The sequence below is a fragment of the Cheilinus undulatus genome, linkage group 21 (genome assembly GCF_018320785.1).
Source record: "Cheilinus undulatus linkage group 21, ASM1832078v1, whole genome shotgun sequence".
Taxonomy (NCBI): domain Eukaryota; kingdom Metazoa; phylum Chordata; class Actinopteri; order Labriformes; family Labridae; genus Cheilinus; species Cheilinus undulatus.
Window position 1 is genome coordinate 14,751,565 of NC_054885.1, and position 18,767 is coordinate 14,770,331.

Genomic DNA, 18,767 nt, shown 5'->3' on the forward strand with positions numbered 1-18,767 from the left:
GGATTAACTTTTTTTTGGTCATTGTAAAATTCCTAATCCAAAAACTAGCCTTTACATCTCTGCTTCAAAGCCATCAAACTTATTCGCACAGGATTAGTTTTACCCGGAGACCTCTGGTCATTTCTGATAATTGCGGAGGACGTTTATGTTTTTAATCCCATTCAAAGTCCTGTGAAAAGAAAGAAAAGAAAAAATTCAAGGGTAAAAAATACCAACAAGGTCCACAAGTAATACTAATCCAGTGCGAATCAACATCTTTGTAATTTGGGGTAGTAATTTTGTTATTACAGTTCTTTTTCTGCACCTTTTCCTGATCAAACAAAATATTAGATACCATGTGAACCATTTTCAACAAAGGTTGACACATAAGCTATTTATAGTGCTTTTCTTTTAGTACATTTCATTTTATGTTCACTTTATTTTGCTCAATTTATTCATGTAAACACTACTGTCCAAATGCACTTTCACACACCCCTGCTCTCTTAATATGCACAGTGCTCTGCCTCCTACAGCTTCTCTTTATACATGATCTTATGTCAGTGTTATCTAGGATGGTTGCTATTGACATGTAATAATCCAAAATTAATAGAGTGCAGAATAACATTAACAGTAAACTGCAGAAAAATGACTTAAGAGGTTTATGTTTAACATAAGATATCTCACTCTAATGGGAGGGATGTTGCTTGTCTATGTTTTTCTCTCCATCTGCACACAGGTGACACAAGACCTCAATACGGGAGCAAGGGGAGACCATTCACTAGTTCATTGATCAGGTGTAAAAAAGAAAAACTTTGTCTATTGGAAACTTGTAAACACTATATGTAGGATACATGAAGACAGTGCCACCTGCATATGCAATATGCACTACATTGCCTTTTTTATGGAATTTAAAAACAAGAATGCACAGCACATGAATCATTGCTGCTGTCATACAGCGCCTCCATGTTTTCCTTTGGAAATGTTAGTAAGTTTGAGTTGATGGTGTGGTGCGATTGCATCAGGGATGATTCACAAATTATCAAAAGTTCCCAGGTAATACTTATCCTGTGCAGGAGTGCTCTAATTGACAAATTCATAATTTTCTCCAGGACTAAGGAGATGCTGGTCTACCGCTGCCTTAACTGTTAGTTTGGTTCTGTTGTTGTGTGAATGTGGTGCCTACAGTTGTTAATTCAAATCCAGCAAAGTATTGCTGTAACATGCAACAGCACAACAACAGATCTAAACAGTGGTAGACCAGCAACTCCTCTGCTCAAGATGAATAGGTGTTTTTGAAGATGCAGTTTGATGGCTTTGAAGAAGGTAATTACAGGACTATCTCTGGTAAAAGTTGTTTCCTTGTGAGGAATCTGTGATCTTTGCAGACACTTAAAGACAATCTGAGCCTGAACACAAGGATGATGTTCCAGCTTTTACAGCCTGTTTTGCAACTGGCTCTTTACTAAAGCAATTCCAAAGTGGGCCGGGGCTTAGAAAAACTGGAAATCACCTGTTTGTCACAACTACAGAACCAATCTGACATGGGAAATTTGAATGTAAAATCACCTGGACACATACCGAACTTTGCTAGGAAATAATGCAGCATCTAGTTGACAGATTTTAGAAGGGTGTTTGACTTCGTCTCCTAAGGAAAGCGGGTGTAACTTCTTGGGTCTAAGTGGCACATAAACTAGAGCAGGCAGGAAACATTTACCTCAGACACACTCAGCAGCATCACTAGATCGATGTCTCTCTATCTTTCTTTCTCTTTCTCTCTCTCTCTCTCTCTCTCTCTCTCTCTCTCTCTCTCGCTCTCTCTCTCTCTCTCTCTTTTTCTTTCTGACACTCAAAGAAAAGAACTGACGGCGACGTGTTTTCTTTCAGAGAGAAATTATTGATGATACCAATAACAATAATATTGATGGAAATAATAATGATAATAATAATGACGGTCATAATACTAGTGTTAATTTTATTTGTTTTTATTTTGTATGCTTACTCCATGTAACATGTTCCAACTCCATCTTGTAATTCAAATGTGTTTGTGCCTTTTTTATTTTTGGGATAAAAAGAAGGAAAAAAAACAAGATTTTACTAAAAAAAAACAGCCTTGCTTTTAAGGCTATATAATACAGTATCCACTCTCTTTCATGCTGTCTTCTCCTCCTCAACCTCATCCTCCATTCATCAAAAATATACAGTTAGCAGAAAATGTCAATGAAAATACCTACTTTTTCTACTTGTGCCTTTCTGTGTCTGCATTTGTGTCGCTCTGTCTCCATTCATCTCTCAGTTTAGAGCTTGACTCTTTATACACCACGTAATGTCCCCAGTCATTTCTACCATTATTTTTTCTTTGCTCATGTACTTGTCTATATGCAGCCCCCAATTCCCCAAACCCTTTTCATCATGTTCTATGTCCTTTTCTCAGTTTCAAAACTCTTTGTGCCTTTCTCTGTCTCTTTTCTCTCTTTGCTGGGACCGTGTGTTGAGGGCGGGCAGTGTTGTCTGTCCACCTGTGTGGTTAGTTTCAGGTACTACATTGAATTTAATGATATAATATAAATATAGTGAAACATGATTGCTTGTGTTGTGTCTTTTTTTCTTTCTTATGACTTAAAATAATGTAAGTATGTCGGGTGTTCTTCTAGAGCATATTTTCTTTACTGGAAAAACAACCACTTATGCATTTTTTAAAAATTAAATTCAAAACTTTGCAATTTAAGTTCTGTTCCTGAGCCTAGGTCACAAAGCAGGCTCGGGAGAAAGAATATAGTCATTTGCTAAGTCAAAAAAAGTAATTATAATGAGAAGAAAAAGTAACAGAAATGACTATGATTGTTACTGTTTGTCAAGACAGTGCCCTTAACTGCCAACCTAACACTTTACAAGTGACTCTAAATAATAACCTGTTCTTATATTTATCATAAATACTGAAGCTGGGCAACATTTTTGTGGTTTTATAGTCAGCATAACAAAGCAGTACATATAAATCAGATTTATCAAAAATATACGCTAATGACCCTATGTACAGGCAGAGACACTCAAATGAGTTGCACATCAGTCTAATTTTAATTTAAAGGTTTCCTCAAATGACCTTAACAAGACCGCTTTTCAGAATCAACCCTTGCTATGTAGTCTGTCGGACTGCAACCAATGGTGGAAGAGTTTTAAATGATTGACAGGAGGTTTAGCCAATCAGCGATTCCATTAAATGAGTAGGATGGATTTACGGTTGATGCGTTCGTTATTTATGATCCGTGAAGCCCGGTAGCTTGGGAGTTTTGATGTATTTATGTAAAGAACACATACACACCTACTTTGTGTATAAAAACACCACGAAATACGTACATGCCTCGTATCAGTAAACCTCTTCTTTATCAAAATATTTGTGCTTATTTTGTACCCTGTGGAACTGGTCCATACGCTACAACACAGCAGTGTGACATCGCCCTGCAGTTGCCGCGTTATGACAAATCGAACGCACCCTTTGCCGTGTTTTGTTGTTTTTCAGCGGTGTATCGTGTTTGGCCTGTCAAACCGTGTGACTTTTGGCTGGAGCGACGAGACGGGAATAACAGGGATGCACATGACTAAAAAGTATAAATTACACACTAAGACATCTACACCTGTCAGTTTCTAATGTCATGCCAACATGAATTCTTGCTGTTCGTACGTGTCTGTTGCTGTAATTCGACGTCTACGCCAAGCTAGCCACGTTAGCCGACTTAGCTAGCTGGTTGGACTTCTCCGTTAAATAACAAAATATAGCTTTATCGACTTTATCATTAAGAGAGAGACTTAAGAATGTGACATGTATTTTAGGAGCTATTAAATAACTGAATGTCAGTCTTTAAATCGCTCGCTTTCTGTTGATGAGGGTTGATGTGTTGCCTGTTTGAGGCTTGTGTTTATTGTTCTCACTGGGAGAGCAGTTTATACCTTTAGCTGTTAGCTCATGTTATTGCTGCACTTATAATTACTATCTTATTCATCATTTTTTTTACAGGACCAGGAGCACAATGAAACCACCATCACAGACTCCAACATGTCCTGTAAACAGCTCAGTAAGTTGTGACAGCTTCTTGTCTTTATTGAGCTTGTAATGTGTATCTTATGAATTATTTATCACAGCGAGGCGTTGTAATGTTTACCTGAATTTCTCTGTAATGACAGCTATTTTATTTCGTTTAAAACATTAAAACGCGTCAAAACTTCCTGTAAACATCCGATTTTCAATATTCTACAATATTGTGTAAGTGTCCGCAAGAGAAAACCCCAACGAGCAAATGTAAACAAAGGGGTCACCTTTCCAATAGGACTTTTGAGATCACTCCTATATGCAGTGATCAGAGGGGACAGAGTCTTGCTTTATAAAATAACTATTACCAGAAAATATATTTGGTAAAACCAAATAATAATTATTACTGGATGTTTTGATTATGGGTGTATTATTATCAAACTTAGGGCTGGGCAATTTACGCTGGGCGTTTTAAAAGATACTGACCATTTTTCAAACATGATATAAGCAAAGAAAATGTTTTCTATTTTGATATAATTATTTTGATATTGATCCAAATATGTTGCATCACAACATAATCTGTTTGAAAAGTCTACATGGAGCATTATCAATATATGTAGAGGGCCATTTATGCTTTTTATGATTCCTTTGAAAGTGGTACCTGTAATATACTATGGCAGCAAAAACAGAAGACCTCTTAAACACCCAATATTGGTTGAATTATTATTTTTGATTATTGCAATATGTTGGCAAACTCCTGTAAATAGTCTTGAGTGCAATATGCACCCCATACTTTTTGCCAGTTCCCCTAACTTATCCAAATGTTGTCAATGTGCAGGTGCACTTTAGATAATATTTATTCTATTTGGTTGAAAATATATCTAAAAATGTTTATTTTTCTGCAGTATTTGATACCATCAATCATTTAAATAATATATAAATGTTAACCACATGATATTCAAGAATTTATTTTATTTGACAGCCTCTATTTCTTGCAAAGTTTTTTGTACAATTTAGGCAGTGAGTAGGAGTTTTCTACATTTTTTCTTATAAAAAACATATGCCCAACATTGGGCATCCAGGATTTCAGTGTCTGCTGCCATGATATCAGACAAGTTTCAATATTATTACATTTTTTAGTGGAATCATAAAAATCTTTTTATTCCGGCATTGCAATATTCATTTATTTCTTTACAGAAAAAAAATATCTGGATGCATATTGTGTTCGACTAAAGATATTTTCTTTGATTTTTGGTCCATAATTGCTCTGCCTTAATCCAAATTATACATGTTAAACTGCTGAAGTTTGACATGGTTATAGAAAGAAAAAACAGATTTCCCTTCTGGAGGCTGATTCAGCGAAGTGCTGTAGTTCTTGGTTTTGCTTTGCACGTCTTTATCAAGCTTTGATGGTTGTTTGAATTTCATTTAGCTTTGTATTTGCTTTAGTTAATTTTATGTATAATCTGTCTACTGTTTACATATCTTTTAAATATTTTTTGGCCTGGTTTTTACTATACATTGTTTCTTGTATTTGCAAAGGGTATGCAAATAATTTGTTATTAACAATATGTGATCTGCAGCTATTTGAAGGCGTATACAACAATGCCAGGATGCTTCATTTCCTCACAGCAGTTGTGGTGAGTGCTGCCCTGAGAAAACTTCTAATGGAAAAAAATTGATTAAGATTACATTAGATTATTGATCAGAAGGTAAAATATTCTCTTTTTTTGCAATGCTGGTTTCAGGGCTCCACCTGTGATGTCAGAGTGAAAAACGGCACAGTTTATGAAGGAATCTTCAAGACTTTGAGCTCACAGGTACAAATCTTTATCACACCACATCATACTTTTCTGAATCTCTATGTGGTTACAAAAGCTATAGGCATTTATTTATTATGTTTTTTTTTTGCCAAAATCAAGTCTTTATGTGGACCTTTTTCAAATATAAATGTTGTCTATATGTGGATTTTGTTTCATTATCAATTTATAGAAATTGTTCATTGTCTCCCTGTTAACATTCTTTTAAAGTGTTTATGTAGATTACACTTCAACCTCTTTCTGTATATGTTGTTTAACGTCTTATGAGTTTATGTAGTTTATATCTTGATATTGTTGCAGTGTGTTTTTTTTTCAGCCTTTATGTAGAAATTGTTTTTAAACATCCATGTAGATATTGTTTCACCTATTTGGACTTTATTTAGGAGTTTGAAACATTGTCTACATGTGCACATAGATGCTGAGAAAAGGTCTACATAAAGATTATATTTTGTCATTAATCAAAGATTTACTTACAGTCAACATTAAGATGTTAATGTAAATTGAGAAAAAGCCCACTATATAGTCCATAAAATTTATTTACATTACCCTGTGTAAAAAAAAACAAACAAAACAAAAATTTTGACCTGAAACCTTACAGACCGAGCAGCAATGAGCAACACAGAACAAAAATCATTTCTCAAAGACCACTACAGTGACACATGACAGATTAGACAGACAGATGTACGCTTTGATAATCATGAGAGAAATTCAAGAATTACACATGGAGGAAAAAGTGTACTACGTATTATAAATATTTTTGCCTTTTGGTCATGTGTAGCCTTCCAAAAAGGGAGATGAATGTACAATCAGCTGTTTACAGTGCCCCTCTCATTCCCACACTCTTTATCTCTGAGTGACAGCTGTCAGTCTGCTGTCTTCAGCACCATGGACAGTGCCACATCTACCATTCTCTTTTGTCCTTTTCTAGCACAGACATAAACAATTTCATATTCTTCAAATGACTGATGTAGCTTTTTAACTTAAAGCTTGTCAAAGTTGACTGTATAGTTTCCCATTTTCCTTCTTTCCTCTTGTGCTAAAGCAAACTGCAGAAAGTCACAACTCAGTTGTGTGGATACAACTCTTGCAACCTGATGTCTTGCACCCAGGACAGGAATACACAGTTTTGCACTGTGTAGATGAACGATATGACACACGTTACATTGAAAGATATACAAAATTAAAGTTAAAATGAATGAAAAGGCTGCACATGTTACAGAAAGAGAATGCGGAAACACCAGGAAATAACCAACAATACAGCGACATTTAAAGGTTCCTATATGGTTTACCACTCTATGTTGGTTATTGGGGTTGACTCCAAGATTGCTTGTTTTGCCTCCAGCTACAACAGTGATCTCTGCATCAGAAGAGTCTATATCTACTCCATGGGGATGCATTGAATTCATATCAGTTTATATGTTTATGAGAATTGAAAACCTAGGAAGTTCCCACCCTGATCGTGACATCTGAGGAAATTGCTGCATTTTATTTCAGATTAATCTGTGTCTGCTCATGTGTCTGTTACTAGTGTGAGCTGGCTGTGGACGCTGTTCATAAACGGAGCGAAGGAGATGGAGGAGGAGGAGGTGAGGAAGGAGGGGGAGGAGTTAACCAGTCATCTCCACCTAAGATTGAAGATATTACTGACACAATGATCTTCAGCCCTGCTGACCTGGTGACCATGACCTGTCGGGATGTTGACTTGAGTTTTGCTGTCAGAGGTACACCAACACAGTTAAAAAAAAAAAAAAAAAAACTTTGTTGGTCTTGAGAAGTTTAAAACACAAAACAGCAGCTCTAATATACCTGATTAGATACATTATCTGCAAAAGATAAGAGATGAAAATAGGAGAAAAAGTGACAGATTTAACTGGCAGTTAAAATAAGCAGGACATTTGTTGTTGACTTCTGTGTGTGTTTTTGTTCAGACACGTTCACTGACACAGCCATCAGCTCATCACGAGTGAACGGGGAACACCGGGAGAAGGTTCTGCAGAGGTGGGACGGGAACGGAAATGGTGAAAACTTTGAGCTGGAGGCAGATGCGGTGAGGGAACATACATCACAGCTAGAAATCTATAAAATCATTCTAAAACTGACAGAAAACAGTCAACTGAAGCCTTCTGTGAGAGTGTCTTACAGCAGCAGTCTCTAAATCACATACAATATGAAAATGTTTACAAGATGCAGTCGTTGCTGCGGCCTTTAAAGGACATCAAAGACATCAAAGAGGGAGAGGACAGCTGTCATTGTCTCCTTTGTCATGCTATTTTTATGTTTTCCCTCACAGTCGAATGGCTGGGACGCAAACGAGATGTTCAAGTTCAATGAGGAGGCGTATGGTGTCAAGTCCACGTATGACTCCAGCCTCTCTATGTACACGTAAGTCTCTGTAGTCGTTAGCATTCTGCAACATTAGCAGACAAAATTTTAATGTTGTGTTTCTGTCCATATTGTTAGAGCAGTTTGGGTATTCAGTACCCTATAAAACTACTGGTGCTAGGTTGTAGCTTTGACAACCTAAAATAAATATTATTTAATTCAGAAAGTATTACAAGATCATGTCCTGCTAAACTGTAGGTTAGATGTAGGATTTAAAATTTAATATATATGTCTCACTCAGTCCATAAAAATATTTTTTACCTGTTTGCTCTCCCAGCATGCCTTTGGAGAAAGGGAACTCTGAGGTTTACCGGCAGCGGGAAGCACGGGCAGCTCGGTTAGCCAATGAGATTGAAAGCAGCCTGACGTACCGCCGGCGGGTTTCTTTAGAGAACGATGAAGGCCGGAGCGAGGAGGACAAATACAGCTCCGTGGTCCGAGAGAGGGAGGAGCGGGCCAGCCCTGGATTCACCTCCAGCAGCAGGTGAGTTGAACCTCACTGCAGCTGTTTAAATAATGCTGCCTTTTTAACCAAACTCTGCTGTTTTATGAAACAAGGTGTGGTGTAGCCAGATTATACTTCCATCACAGTCTGCTCAGCCACAGAAATTCAACTCTAATTAAAAAAAATATCCTATAGGCTTCTTTATCTTCTCTCACAACTTCTTCTCTCTGTTGGGTTTTTTAGGGAAGGTAAATACATCCCCCTCCCCCAGCGGGCACGAGAGATTGGCATGTCTGGCAGCAGTGGAAGAACCGGAGGCTCTGGTCGCACAACCGCACCGACCTCCTCCAGGCACGTGCCACCCAGCTCGTCTTCCCCAAAACTGTCCTCTGAAACGAGCAGCCCGCTGTCTGTCAGAACAGCCTACTCACCTCACCAATCACAGAGCAGCCCACCGGCAGCCGGCAGCCCACCCTGCACCAATCATGTTCTGCCGCACTCCCTATCCCATCCTCAGGCACTGGCTGACACGACACGCTCAGCAGTTAATGGAGGTACGTCAGTGCTTTAAGAAGAGATTTACTGATACTAACAGTTTGAATGCTGGGGGTGGAGAACAGTTAGTATAATCAAGGCAAATTAATTTCATAGAGAAACAACGGGCTTCAACAAGATGAGATAAATCAATCAATCTCTGTGTAGCTCCAAACAGTCTGACCTCTGTCATATGCTCAACTCAAGGCACTCACGTTGTTCAAATAGCAAATTAACTTGTGCAGATGTTGGTGCCTAGGGTTGTGTTTGTTTTAAAATAAGGTGTGGTCACAAGCTTGTTCTAAAACCCGGTCTAAAGTCTGTGGTGCACTTTGTTCCTGGTAGTTAGAGGATGCATCATACATCAGCATACTTCCAATGAGTTGTTTCCACTCACACACACTCACACACAGGAATCACAACAGCCCACCTCAGTGCATTTTCTGCTACATTCAGATTGAGGTATAATGGGACAAAGCGTTGACACCAACTTCAAGTACTCCCCTTTGCACACTCACTCCAGTGTGCATGAATTGTAACACATAGAGAAGCACAAACACACTCACATGCCTTCAGGAAAGACAATAATCATTCTTATGCACAACTATGACAGTTCTGACAGCCACAATAAACACTGAACAAACTTTCACTCTCATTAGACATGCATTAGGGAGTAAATTATAGATTCTAGCTGAGAAAATAAGGAGATAAATGTTTACAGTCGACCTTTATTTGATGCTTAGCTCACAGATTAGTTTACATAGATCCTGCCTGATCCTGCCAGTTTGTCAGAATGTTTAAATAAATAGTGAATCACGTTTTTGCGCCTCATGCTGAAATGTTTTCCATGTTTATTTGATTGTCATGTGAACTCTTTAGCTCAGCCTTCCCCAAACTTCAGTATGCTGCGGCTTAATGTGAGACTTGAAAATCCCCTGGGGCCCACCAAAACCATAACATGAGACTTAAATATTTATTTATCAGATTGTTCTTTCATAAACAGGGATTTCAATGCAAATGCTTTGCAGATACATTCGCAATAATCAGAAAGTGTTTGTGGGGTCAGGAAATATAATTGATGAGCTACTGCCATTGAGTAGATTTTAATCAGGCATCTAAAAAGACACTTTAATGTTCTTTTCAAATATTTATCTCTGTAAAAGAACTTTATGAACCAGCAAACTCTTCCCAAGTAGCATAAAGTCTCCAAAGTCACTGATAAATTCTTAGAATCAGGAAGTGAGTAGCATAGAATTGTTAATGGAGTGTCACCGCTTAATCCAACACCAGCTGAACTGTGACACTGGTTATTAGACAAAAGGAAGCATGAGTTAAAACTTCTGTTTGTGTTTTGTTAGTTCTTAGACTTAAAATGGTAACATTTAATCAACTATGTAATGATCATTTGAATCCTTGGTTCCCAACCTGGGGTCCCGGACCCCTTGGTGGGGCGCCAGAGTTTTCAGATGGATTGCGAGGCTTTGTCTGCTCTGAGGTTGTTAAAATGAGGGTCATTCAGACTATCTTAAATCATGATAAAACACATGAATGGTTCATACAAAAGTATTTTGGTAATAACACTTGCATTTTTGGCTGTTTTGTTTGGCTTTATATGACGAAAACAATTCAAATTGATGTGTATTTTTGACAGCACTAAGTCCCTTTTTTGTGTGGGTTGTGGGGGGCCACAGCTCTTCTTATATATGTGATGGGGGCTTAATGGAGAGAAGGATGGGAACCACTGATTTAAATCATGATTTTAATTTTTTTAAGTATTTGTTTTTAGTTATTTTAGCTGACCTCTTGCAGCCCTGATAGAAGACTGATATCTGTTGTGTAAATACCAACGTGCCAGCCTGCAGGCACTCCTGACTCTTAAAGGGAAGTTGAGCTAACAGTCTGATTGGTTTGATCATGTTACACCTAAAACACACCAATATAATAAAGGGACTTAATCCAATCACTCTGCACTTTGTGCTTCACTCAGCACCCAGATTGTGCACTCCATAACTAGCAAAATTTAGTTCAGCAAAACTCATTCCACTTTGCTCCACACACTTACAACTTCAAAATAGTGCCGTTAGTTTCACATGTCCACAGGGATGAAGTGTAGTTAAAAGAAAAAGTGCACCTGTGGACTGGGCCTCAATAATCTATCAGCTAGAGGAAATTTGAAAGTGAAATTTGGAGTCTTTTATTGTGAAATATCAATGACATGTGACACTGCTTTCTTTAAATGTGTTTTTGTGCTTGCTTTACCCGCCTCTCTCTCTCTTTCTCCCCAGTTACATCTAGAACATCACCCAAAGCTCAGAGAATTCAGAGCACCAGAACCCTACGGACCCCAAACTCCCAATCCTCACCTGCAGGTAGCTACAACAAACTAACACACTGTTAAAATAAGACCATAATAAGAGAGAGGAAACATTCTGCTGAATAACGGACCAATGTTCATTATCTTTTGGTCTGAAGTTTTATCATTCACATCCCTTCATCGCTGCCTCCCTTTCTGTTTATCCATCCAGGGTCTCGTGCTCCAAAACCAGACGCCCCTCCCCAGGACCTCCACCTGGTCGGCCCTGCCTTCCTGGACTCATCCTCGACTGTAACCACGACAGGCACCTCCACCAAACCTACTGGCCCCACCCCGCTCTTTCCTGTTGATGGTGAGACACTTATTTCAGGTTTTCAGGTCTGAATTTATATACTTCCATTACGTCGTTTAATCACGATCGTTTTTAATGATTGCTCTAAATTTAATGTCAACATTTATTTGGTCAGATGATGAATACAAATGGGTCGAATAAAAAAAGAGCAACATGTCTCAGTTTACAGGATGTAGGATATTTATCTGTCACTTGACAAAAACTTAAACCATCTGTAAAAGGACAAGCTAAGCCATGTGAAGCTGCAGGTTTCCTGCTTTCTCCTTTCCTTGTAAGCAGTTTGACTCGTGTGTCTCTGTCCTCCTCAGTGAATGAAATCCTCAGCACAGCAGCTAAAGAGCGATCTGAGAGTCTGTCCAGTCCCCAGGATGGCAAGAGCAGCAAAGGTGAAAGATTTCATTGGTTTGACACAAATCTGTTTAATTCTAGATGTTAAAGAAACATTGGCTTTGGGAAGTTGTAAATCCATACTTACAAGTACTTATGTCACATTTTAAACCCCTAATTCCTTTAAATCCCTTTCCCCTTTCTCCTCTTGCAGCTCCCTCATTCCAGCAGAGATCCCAGCTGGATGAGCTGCGCAAGTTCGGCAAAGAGTTCAGGGTGAGAAAAATGTTCTGCGGAAGGGGCGGGGGTTATCAAGGGGGCAATATAGGTGTCACATAGGTTATAGGGTGTTTTTCTTCATACAGGTGTCTTAAAAGGTCATAGAGGTTTCTATGGGGCTTGTAGGGGCTTGTGTGTGCTTGGAGTTGCTAAATGAACAAAATCAGTAATTTACAAGTACCACACAAATTTCAATTTCTGACCTGTCTACTTGTCTTAGTTAGGAAACCCCCAGTCGAGACTGAGCTAAGTTTATATAACAGCGCTAAACACAGGATAACGGCGTGTTAAAGTGTACATAAGTTTGCCCAGTGTGGCTAATGTAGTTCTGCTAGTAGAAGTGCCCCTCGCTACACAGTACCCTCCATCCACTGAGCTGGTTTAGGTAGTGGAGCATCATGACGGTAAATAAGAGCTATAGCGCCAGCTAGTGACAGGCAATGACATTTCAGCATAGACACAACATTTGAACGGCATTAAGGGTTTCAATTTGTAAAAATATTTATGATTGATTCAACCAACTAGAGATAATGACTGTTTATTTCTTTACAAAACTAATTGTGCACATCCCTGATCAAAGTTATATTTACTGATTTATATAATTTCAGAATGTTTGTTTTGTGTTTGTAAAGGTCTAATTTATGATTGAGTTCTTTCATTACTCTGAGTGTCTTCATGTCTGTCTCTCAGCTGCAGCCGAGCTCCACTCCTACAGCGAGCCCCGCTTCCTCAGATCCTCCTCAGCACAGCTCTGCCTCACCTGCTGACTCCTCCTCTTCCTCCTCCTCACCTGCACCACCTAAACCCGTCACACCTCTCACCTCTTCTTCCCAAGAGCCGCAGCAGCCAACTAGTGCACCTTCTCCTATCGCCACCCCTCCTGCACCTGCTGGCCCACAATCTTCAGGGGCAGGGGGCCTGGACTCTGGGATGACACAGTTATCTCTGGCCTCTAACAGTGAGGAGGCCACATCTCCAGAGAGCGGTGAACGATCAGAGGCTGAGTCCGCCACTGCTGCGTAAGTGACTTCTCTAGTGTAATGATATGAACCAAATTAAGAGTGGCAAAGTTCATCGGCTTGCATTGCTGCCATACAGAACTTAAAATGCAGCCAGTGCTTTTCAGTGCGGTTTGTGCCTAAGATCCAGTGTCAAAAAAGCATGATTTTATTGCTTTAAAGTCCAGTTCAGACCAACAATTTGTGCTGCAAGACTTTTTTAGAAAAGCTCAGGGGACAGTTGCAGCAGTGTAAACTGACAGGCTTTCAGAGCATTGCAAAGCGGCTCATTCCATGCAGGTGTAAGTTTCAACTCATCTCATTATGAATCTTTGGTCTGAACTCGGCTTTAGTCAACAAAATAAAGCAGTAAAAAATACAGAATGTTAACTTGACATGCTCACGATATGAAATCTGTTTAAGTCTCCTCCCATTATTTGACACCATATCATATTTTCTGTTGTTTTCTGTTTTTTCAGGCAAGTGAAAAACTCAACTTTAAATCCAAATGCAAAAGAATTTCTTCCCATAAAAGGAAACACAGCTGTGGTGAGTTAGACAGATATCATTGACATGCAAACATGCACACACGTGCACAAAATTTAAAAGTTTCACCTCAGCTCTATTCAAGCTGTGTCCTGTCAGGGTCCCAGTAAATTCCTGCATGAAGTCGGGGTAAGTTAATGTGCAATTTTAGGGAATGTTCATGCAGTGCTCGTAGGAGAGAGTGATGCATAACCAGTGTGGTTAAAGTGCAACTAATGAAACTGTTTCATACTCTATTTTTTTGTATTTTATTCACTGTTTTAATGCTAATACTGTGAATACGTTCAGTTACACAAAGCCTTTAAAGGCAAGAAACTACCACTCTAGTGGTGGGCTGTCTGTGAAATTCTATACAAATTGTCAAAAGCTAATGTTTGAAAACTGCTGCACATTCCCTCTCTGATGATAGTCAGTGTATTTTTTTGCATATAAACTGACACGCAACAGTTTGAAGACATAAATCCTGACGTATCCCCTCTCTGTGTTTCAGCAGAAGCCTGCATTAACTCCCACCCCTCCTCGACCAACACCCCCAAGCCCCTCCTTGGTTCTGCCTCCTCCAGGACAGCCAGGTGGCGGAGCCATCTACAGCAGCCCACCTGGTCCCTACCTGTCCTACGTTTCCCCCCTCCACATCCAAGGGCACTCCATCCAGGTCTGATTCTCTGCCGTTTATGTCTAAAGATTCAACACGGAAAAAACTCTTCTCCGCTGTGATGTTAACATCTCTTTTCTTTCTCCTCAGAGTCCTCAGATGTATCAGTACTCAATGTCTACTGTCAACCAGGGCAAATACCCCAGACCCAAAGGTGGGCTTAACATACTGTTGTACTGATGCAGTCAATTAGCTTCTTTTTCCCCGTGTTATATTAAATGGATGCCAATTAGAGTCATTTGTCAGCTATATCATAGCAATAAATTCCTCTGTGATGCTATGCTGAGAGAGGTGATGTCCTAACAGCATGAGTGTTAGATGTCACATCCCATGGTGCAGCCTCATAGCATCCATTAGATATAAAATTCTCTTCCCTGTAAATTTCAGTTATCACATTAAATAGGTTGACATCTAGCGCTTTTATTTTGAATCATTAGAAATGGAAGTGTGATGCTTTGTATTGATAAACATTTGATGATGAGCTGAAAAGTTTTGTCCATTCTGTTGTTTCAGGCCCAGTGGTGGGACAACGTCCAGAGCATCACACCTCCCAGACCTCTCCCATGATGTCAGCTGCAGCCTCAGCAGCAGGACCCCCGCTGGTGGCTTCACCTTACCCCCAGTCTTACTTGCAGTACGGCCAGGTGATCCAGGCCATGCCTCCTCACTACCATGGACAGGTACTGAGCAGCCAGACCAATCTCAAGCTGTAAAGAACCAGAGTTGTCTGGGCTTATTAACTCAATAAGTCAATTAAACCAGTAATTCAAATATAGAACTTCAAAAATGCGAATGTATTTGCATAATTTATGGATCTGGCCAGGTATTTGTGGAGGTGTCTCTTTTGCATTTTTAACTTTTTCTAAATCAGTCAAAGACAAATTTTCTGCCTCCAAGCAGCTCTTAGTCAAAAGAAGAGTAAAAGATGGCTTTTCAGCGGGGGACTCACAGGAGTGAAAATATTTCTAAGAAAATTACATGACTGAAAATACACTTTTATCAACAAAGTCGGAATTTTTTTTAATAGTTGTTTTTTTTAACATATTAAGAAAGATACATCACAAAGTACGTTGGCACGCTTTGCTTGTTCTCATAAACAGCCCTCCTTCTGCCTCTTTCCAGCCAGTTTACTCAATGCTGCAGGGAGGTGCAAGGATGCTGACGTCCGGAGCCCCTCATCAGCCCATGGGCCCCCCCGGCCCCCAGTATCCCAGTCAGACAGAGGGCCAGCCGAGGCCACAACAGGCCATGTATGGTAAGGAGAATAAAAATGTTTGTCATTTACAGAATTATGCATATTTCATATCTAACAAAGCCCACAGCAGAAGTCATTTTAAAGCCATGGAAAGCATTTCTTAAATATAGATTGGTCAGTAGAAATGTGCTGATTTAAGACTGTAGTTGTGATTTAATTATATTCTTATTTTCTTAAGGCACTCGAAGCAAAAGACAAAGTTTATCTCTGATGTTTTTATTTTCACCTGTGCTGATGAGATTCAGTTTTTCTCTAAATAGCTTCTTAACATAATGCTGAGAAATGATAGCAGGATTAGCATTTGTTAAATGTATTGAAAAATGTCATCTGCATAGAGTATTTATCAGTATAAAGGTATAATATAAGTAAGCATTCAATAAGACAAAAATGACTGGGCCACGTATTGAACCTTGTGGAACTCTTTTTGTCTAATGTTTGGTGTTAAATTAAAATAATTTATTTCACTGTCATCAGTTAAGTCTAGTTTAACAAGAAGTTCTGATGAAGTGAGGGTGTGATACAATCATGATGAGTAAAAGTCAGTCTTTAAACTATGCAGTTAAAATATCTGTGTGAAATAAAGTTAAAGTCAAGAAGTTGTTTCACTCTTGCTTGCATTTGGTTTCCCTCTCTCAGCTCAGTCATTCTCTCACCACTCCGGCTCCATCCATCCTCAACCCTCGAGCACCCCCACTGGGAATCAACCCCCACCCCAGCACACGGCACCTAGTCCAGGACACTCTCAGGTAAGGGTGCCCTTATATGTCTGTGATTCATAGCTTCATCAAAATTTAAATTAAAACTCTGTTTTTCCTCTCAGTCAAATCAGGGTGGTCCTCAGCCTCAGTCCATGTTTCATTCTGGAGGGTTATCGGCTCCCACTCCTCCAAACATGCCGCCGGGCCACAGCTCCCCACAGGCCTCTTACACCATGCAGGGATACAGCCTGCCCACCCACCAGCCGCTGCCACACGGCTTCCCCTCAATCAGTCAGCTCACACAGGTTATCCTCCACTTTATCCTCAGGGTTCCATCACAGAAATCTCCATCTTTAATCATGTATGAGTCTGATCATGTCTTCTTGTCTGTCCTCTGCAGGCTCACGTCCCTGGAGGCATGTCGGGCCCTCACCCCTCAACAGGTCATGGACTGCCTCCTGTCATGCTGCATTATGTCTCCCCTCAGCAGGGCAGCGGCTCCAACCCCCAGCAGGGGGCACCACAACACTTCTACATCGGACCCCCTCAAGGTAAAACACAAACCAGTGGCATACATTGACATTTTAAGAGATAAGCTCATTCTGTCCATAAAATGTAATTTCTAATGTTCATAGTTAGCATTTGTGGATGTAATTAAGGCACCAGGTAGTCAAGCTGCTGTGGCTTTTTCATATCTACCTGAGAATCATGCAGAAATCCTTTTTACACATGCTTTTTGCAGAAACTTTGATACACATAAGCTGTTACACGGCCGTCTTCCAGCGGCTGGGATAGATTCATGCTTCTGAACATGATGTGTTTTGTGTCCTCCAGCTGTTCAGGTTCAGGCTCACCCCTCCCAGCAGCTCTCCTTCCATCCATCTGCAAACTGAAACCTCCTCATCACAGCTGGATCCAGGAGTGAGGAAGACCAGTATTACTGCGTGACGCAAAAAACCTTAAAGCCCCAAACATCTTGTTACATTCCCACTTCCTGACATGACACTAACACGTCCTTCTTAGCATTTTTCATCTTTACACAGAAAAATCTCACACAGGACTTGTCTGGATTTTAAAATGTAAATACTGACTGTTTTCACTCACAGACATGAAAATGGACTGAAGACGATAACTGACGACTGGAAACAGTTTAATCCCTGTCCCTTCTCTCTGTCCTTTTACAGACAAACCAGTTCATTATTAATAAAACCATTGAAAACAATCCTTGTGAGCTCCATCAGTTCTAAAGAGGTGTTTCTGAAAGTTTTAAATGCAAACCCACAAACAAAAGTAGACTTTGACTTATGCTGTGTCAATGTGTCAGTTCAAGGGTTGCATACTTCTAGCAGAAGGGGATGTTTAAGAGAAATTGTGTCACAGTGACATGTAAACGCTGCAAAAACTCCTTCAAATGCGGCCAACAAATGAATCTCCCTCTCTATGGGGCTAAATCCATGCCAAAAGTTTTGTTAATTTGAAAAAAAAATGTAACTGAAAGAAATAAATTTTAAACTTAAAGTTTATGGTTTGATCTTGAAATAAAAAATAAAAATAAAAACACTGAACTGAAACTAAAAATAAGCATGAGAGCAGTTTTTTTTCACTCTTAATATATTTTTGCTTTAGCTTGTTAATTATTTAAAGTAAATTTCTTTTTTTTTTTTTTTACTCTTAAATATATTTCACATTTGAGATGTTATTTTTAAGTCAGGTTTAATGTTTTCAGATTAAAACCTTTTTGTTTCACATTCAAATCTTCTTTTTTTGGGTTCAGTTTTTTTTTTTAACCTTCAGATCGTATTTTTTTCAGGTTTTGGCCCTGTTCTGGCGTGGGGGGCGAGGTCTCAACTGAGAAGGGTGTGGAAACGTGGGTACTTTGAGATATATGACTCAACACTTCCTATACACTGTATTCACCTAATTAGATGTAAATAAAAGGATGCTGAGGACAAAGTTAGCTTTTACAAGCTGTTTTAAACAACTATTGGCAATTATTCATCTATTAAAACATTTAAACATGCTAGATTGTTACATTTATCACCCAAACTTAAAGATTCAATGTTTCCCACTTCCATATTGGACTGTGAACTGGTAACTGATAGGATGCTATCTCTATCAGGACATAGCTACCAGCTTATTTCTGAAATAAATGTAAAAACCTC

The 18,767-nt window shown here is 39.3% G+C and overlaps 1 protein-coding gene across 3 annotated transcripts; it reads left to right on the plus strand.

Moving 5' to 3' along the window:
- The first annotated feature begins 3,453 nt into the window (after positions 1-3,453).
- Positions 3,454-17,827, plus strand: atxn2l (ataxin 2-like). 3 transcript variants are annotated; one of them, XM_041778530.1, is made up of 23 exons: positions 3,454-3,579; positions 3,989-4,046; positions 5,584-5,640; positions 5,749-5,820; positions 7,349-7,541; positions 7,749-7,867; positions 8,111-8,202; positions 8,480-8,686; positions 8,891-9,201; positions 11,467-11,550; positions 11,707-11,847; positions 12,156-12,233; positions 12,389-12,450; positions 13,144-13,472; positions 13,931-14,000; positions 14,488-14,652; positions 14,743-14,806; positions 15,166-15,332; positions 15,775-15,907; positions 16,544-16,653; positions 16,728-16,910; positions 17,006-17,156; positions 17,440-17,827. In XM_041778530.1, the coding sequence occupies exons 1-23, from the start codon at positions 3,563-3,565 to the stop codon at positions 17,496-17,498; spliced, it is 2,922 nt and encodes a 973-aa protein (XP_041634464.1). In that variant the 5' UTR covers positions 3,454-3,562; the 3' UTR covers positions 17,499-17,827. The 3 variants fall into 3 exon arrangements, with proteins under 3 accessions (XP_041634464.1, XP_041634465.1, XP_041634466.1); XM_041778531.1 differs by having other exon boundaries at positions 14,491-14,652; XM_041778532.1 differs by lacking the exon at positions 3,454-3,579 and adding an exon at positions 3,671-3,718.
- Positions 17,828-18,767: the final 940 nt, after the last annotated feature.

Excerpts from the sequence above, each read along its gene's own strand:
- atxn2l (XM_041778530.1), top strand. Across the intron at positions 9,202-11,466 it reads ACGCTCAGCAGTTAATGGAG|TTACATCTAGAACATCACCC; the intron begins GTACGTCAGTGC and ends CTTTCTCCCCAG. Across the intron at positions 11,848-12,155 it reads CCCGCTCTTTCCTGTTGATG|TGAATGAAATCCTCAGCACA; the intron begins GTGAGACACTTA and ends TGTCCTCCTCAG.